General features: G+C 41.6%; 1 protein-coding gene across 1 annotated transcript; it reads right to left on the bottom strand.

The window, feature by feature from the left end:
- Positions 1 to 1364: 1364 nt before the first annotated feature.
- LOC102509634 (olfactory receptor 14A16) lies at positions 1365 to 2311 on the bottom strand. The gene has a single exon (XM_006178021.2). The coding sequence runs from the start codon at positions 2307 to 2309 to the stop codon at positions 1365 to 1367; it is 945 nt and encodes a 314-aa protein (XP_006178083.2). The 5' UTR covers positions 2310 to 2311.
- Positions 2312 to 3131: the final 820 nt, after the last annotated feature.

Below are 3131 nucleotides of genomic sequence, written 5' to 3'. Positions count from 1 at the left end.
GACTGAGTTAGTCTGAAGTAATCTTAGGCAAAACAGGTCTCAAGGACAAATGTACTGAAGTTGGAAAATTGATGACTAGATCAGGAGTAAAGAAACAAAAAAGATCATAGTGGGTTGTACTTCCATTAAGTTATAAAGTCTAAAACTCACTGTTTGCAAACTCAGTTTGTGTGTGTGTGTGTGTAGTTTTTTTTACTTCCTTAAACATACCTAAGTCATTACATAATGTGATAGACATTTCCTGTCTCTAGTTTCTCTTCATGGCAACAGTTGATCAAAGCCTCATCTTCCACTGTGGGCTTTGAGCCTCTCAGGATCTTGTCCAGCCACTTCGCCTTTCTGCCTCTCAAGTCCTTCCCTTATCTGTTTCTCGTTGTCTTTCAGGACAAAACGCACTGTGGTTTCCAATCCCAGATCAGTCGCGCACCTTCTCTGAGCCTTTACTGCCCTTTGCCTTTGTCTGTCTGCTTTTATCTTCCTGTCAGCTTTCAGTCTGGTTCTCCTCCTTCTTTCCCAGATTCATTGCTCCTTATCCTTTGAAGCACAGCTTAAGGATTTCCTTTAAAACATGTATATTGTCTCCCTACGCCTGCCATCATTCTAAGCTTTGTGTGTGTGTGTTTGGACCCTTCACTCCATGCACCCAGAAGCTTGTTTTAATCCTACTGTAAGCATATGTATCTGTATACAGCGAAGTCACATTTTAGTATATGTGTCTCTTCTCACTACGCTGCAAGGACACAAGCTGTGCCAGAAAATGCCATATAGTAAGTTTGAAAAAGAAAAGAGGAAGACAAATGAACAACAGACTGTTGTTTGGTTTTGGTTTTTGTCTTGTTGGTGAGGTGAAATTCACATAACGTAGAATTTACCATTAGAATTTGCACAACTCAGTGGCATTTTGTATACACACAATGTCCTGCAGCCTTCATTTCACCTCTATCTAGTTCCCTTAATTTGAGATTGAATTATACGTATCAGCCCACATGGCATTTCAGATATCACCTTCGTGAAGGGTGACCATGCAGTTGGTTTGCCTGGGAGAGTCCAAGCTGATGTCTGATGTCCCAGCATCCTGCCCAGTTTATTATTTGTCACAGAAAAATAGGAGGTACCATTGGGATGACAAATGCAAGGGCAACGTGTATCTGTCCAGTCCCAAGAAGCACCTAGCTGGCTTTGCCATCCACTTGATCGGGACAGGCAGTGTGCTTATAAGTGGCACTTTGATAAGTACAACCAAATTGTTTGGTTCGTATAGAACCAAACTGTATACACAATATTATAGTCAGAGTATGCAACAGATGTCTCAGATAATTATGTCAGTGAACAAAAAGATCGCGATGTATGTGAGGTTACTCCTTCTAACTTAGTTGACAAACTCTGGTCATTCTCAGTTTCTTTAGGGCCATCTTCATATCCTTATTTCTCAGACTGTAGATGAGAGGGTTCATGGTGGGTGGCACCACAGTATAGAATACTGAAATCAGCAAGTCCGAAAGTGATGGAGATTTGGGTAAGGGGTGTAAATAGGCAAAAAACCCAGAAGAGAGAAACAGAGTCACAACGATGAGGTGAGGCAAGCAGGTGGAGAAAACTCTGGCCCTGCCTTCTCTGGAGGGCATCCTCAGCACAGTGGAGAAGATGTAAATGTAAGAAATATCAATAAACACGAAACAGCCAAAATCGAACACTAGGCTGAGTCCGATGACTACGAATTCCCCAGTGTTGGGTGAACAGGCAAGAGAGAGCAGTTGCGGGACATCACAGAAGAACTGATGGACTTCAGGAGACCCACACGTGGGTGTGGAGAAGGTCGAAGCCGTATGCAGGATTGCATTGAGACCTCCGCTGAGCCACGAAGAGGCAGCCATCCGCACACAGGATCCACGGCTCATGATGCTGTCATATCTGAGTGGGTGGCAGATGGCAACATAGCGGTCATAGGACATGACTGTGAGGAGCGCTACTTCTGTAGTAGCTAAGGAGAAAAAGAAGAACACCTGCGAGACACATCCAAGGAATGAAATGGTGTTGTAATTCATCAGAGAGTTTGTGATGGATTTGGGGACAGTGATGGAAATGAGGCCAAGATCCAGAAAGGACAAATTCTTCAGGAAGAAGTACATAGGGGTGTGAAGGCAATGGTCCTTGGTGGTGACTAAGATGATGAGAAGATTCCCAAGTAGGGCTGCCAGGTAAATTAGCAGAAAGAGCATGGCGTGTAAAATCTGGATCTCCCGAATGTCAGTAAACCCCATAAGAAAGAATGTGCTCCCAGAGGTCAAGTTGTCCATTTCTTTTGACATTTAATCACTTATTCTTAAAAAAATAGGGGGAAAAAAGTAGGCAAGTTGAGACTCAGCCTGAGGTTTGCTGTTCTATTTTAATTTCCCTTCCTCCCGCTGACACGCAAATCTGTTAGAAAATTTGAGACAACATGAGATTAACACAAGAAGTTTCCGGTGAGGTCCCTAACTACAGTGACCACACTGCCATATGACTGAAGGGGGGTGCCAGTCCAGTGCAAATCACATACCTTGTAATTTTACCCAGATTAACGTCTATACTCTGTATCTCAGTGAAAGGAAATTTTACAAACTATACGTACATACACTACAATATGGAGGAAGAAAAGCCATGGACTTCAAGCAATCTGTCCCACATACAAATTTCAGCTTAGCCATTTTCATTTGCCTTTTAATGAATAAATTTTCTGAGTACCAGTTCATTCAGTTTCCAGAGAGAACTTTCTCATCTGATCATTATTCTGATTCAGCTGAACAATGTATATAAAAATGACTAATTTTTTTTACAAGAAGACCTTTGCAGAAAAATACCATATGAGATCACTCATATGTGGAATCTAAAAAAAAAAAAAAAACAACAAAAAAACAAGAACATAAATACAAAACAGAAACAGACTCATAGACATAGAATACAAACTTGTGGTTGCCAAGGGGGGTGGGAGTGGGAAGGGACAGACTGGGATTTCAAAATTTGTAGATACTGACAGGCATATGTAGAAAGATAACCAAGATTATACTGTATAGCACAGGGAAATATATACAAGATCTTGTGGTAGCTCACCGTGAAGAAGAACGCGACAATGAATATATGTATGTTCATGT

This window comes from Camelus ferus, chromosome 3, assembly GCF_009834535.1.
Source record: "Camelus ferus isolate YT-003-E chromosome 3, BCGSAC_Cfer_1.0, whole genome shotgun sequence".
Taxonomy (NCBI): domain Eukaryota; kingdom Metazoa; phylum Chordata; class Mammalia; order Artiodactyla; family Camelidae; genus Camelus; species Camelus ferus.
The sequence above is the reverse complement of the archived record's forward strand: the minus strand, read 5'-3'. Positions and strand labels throughout refer to the sequence as shown.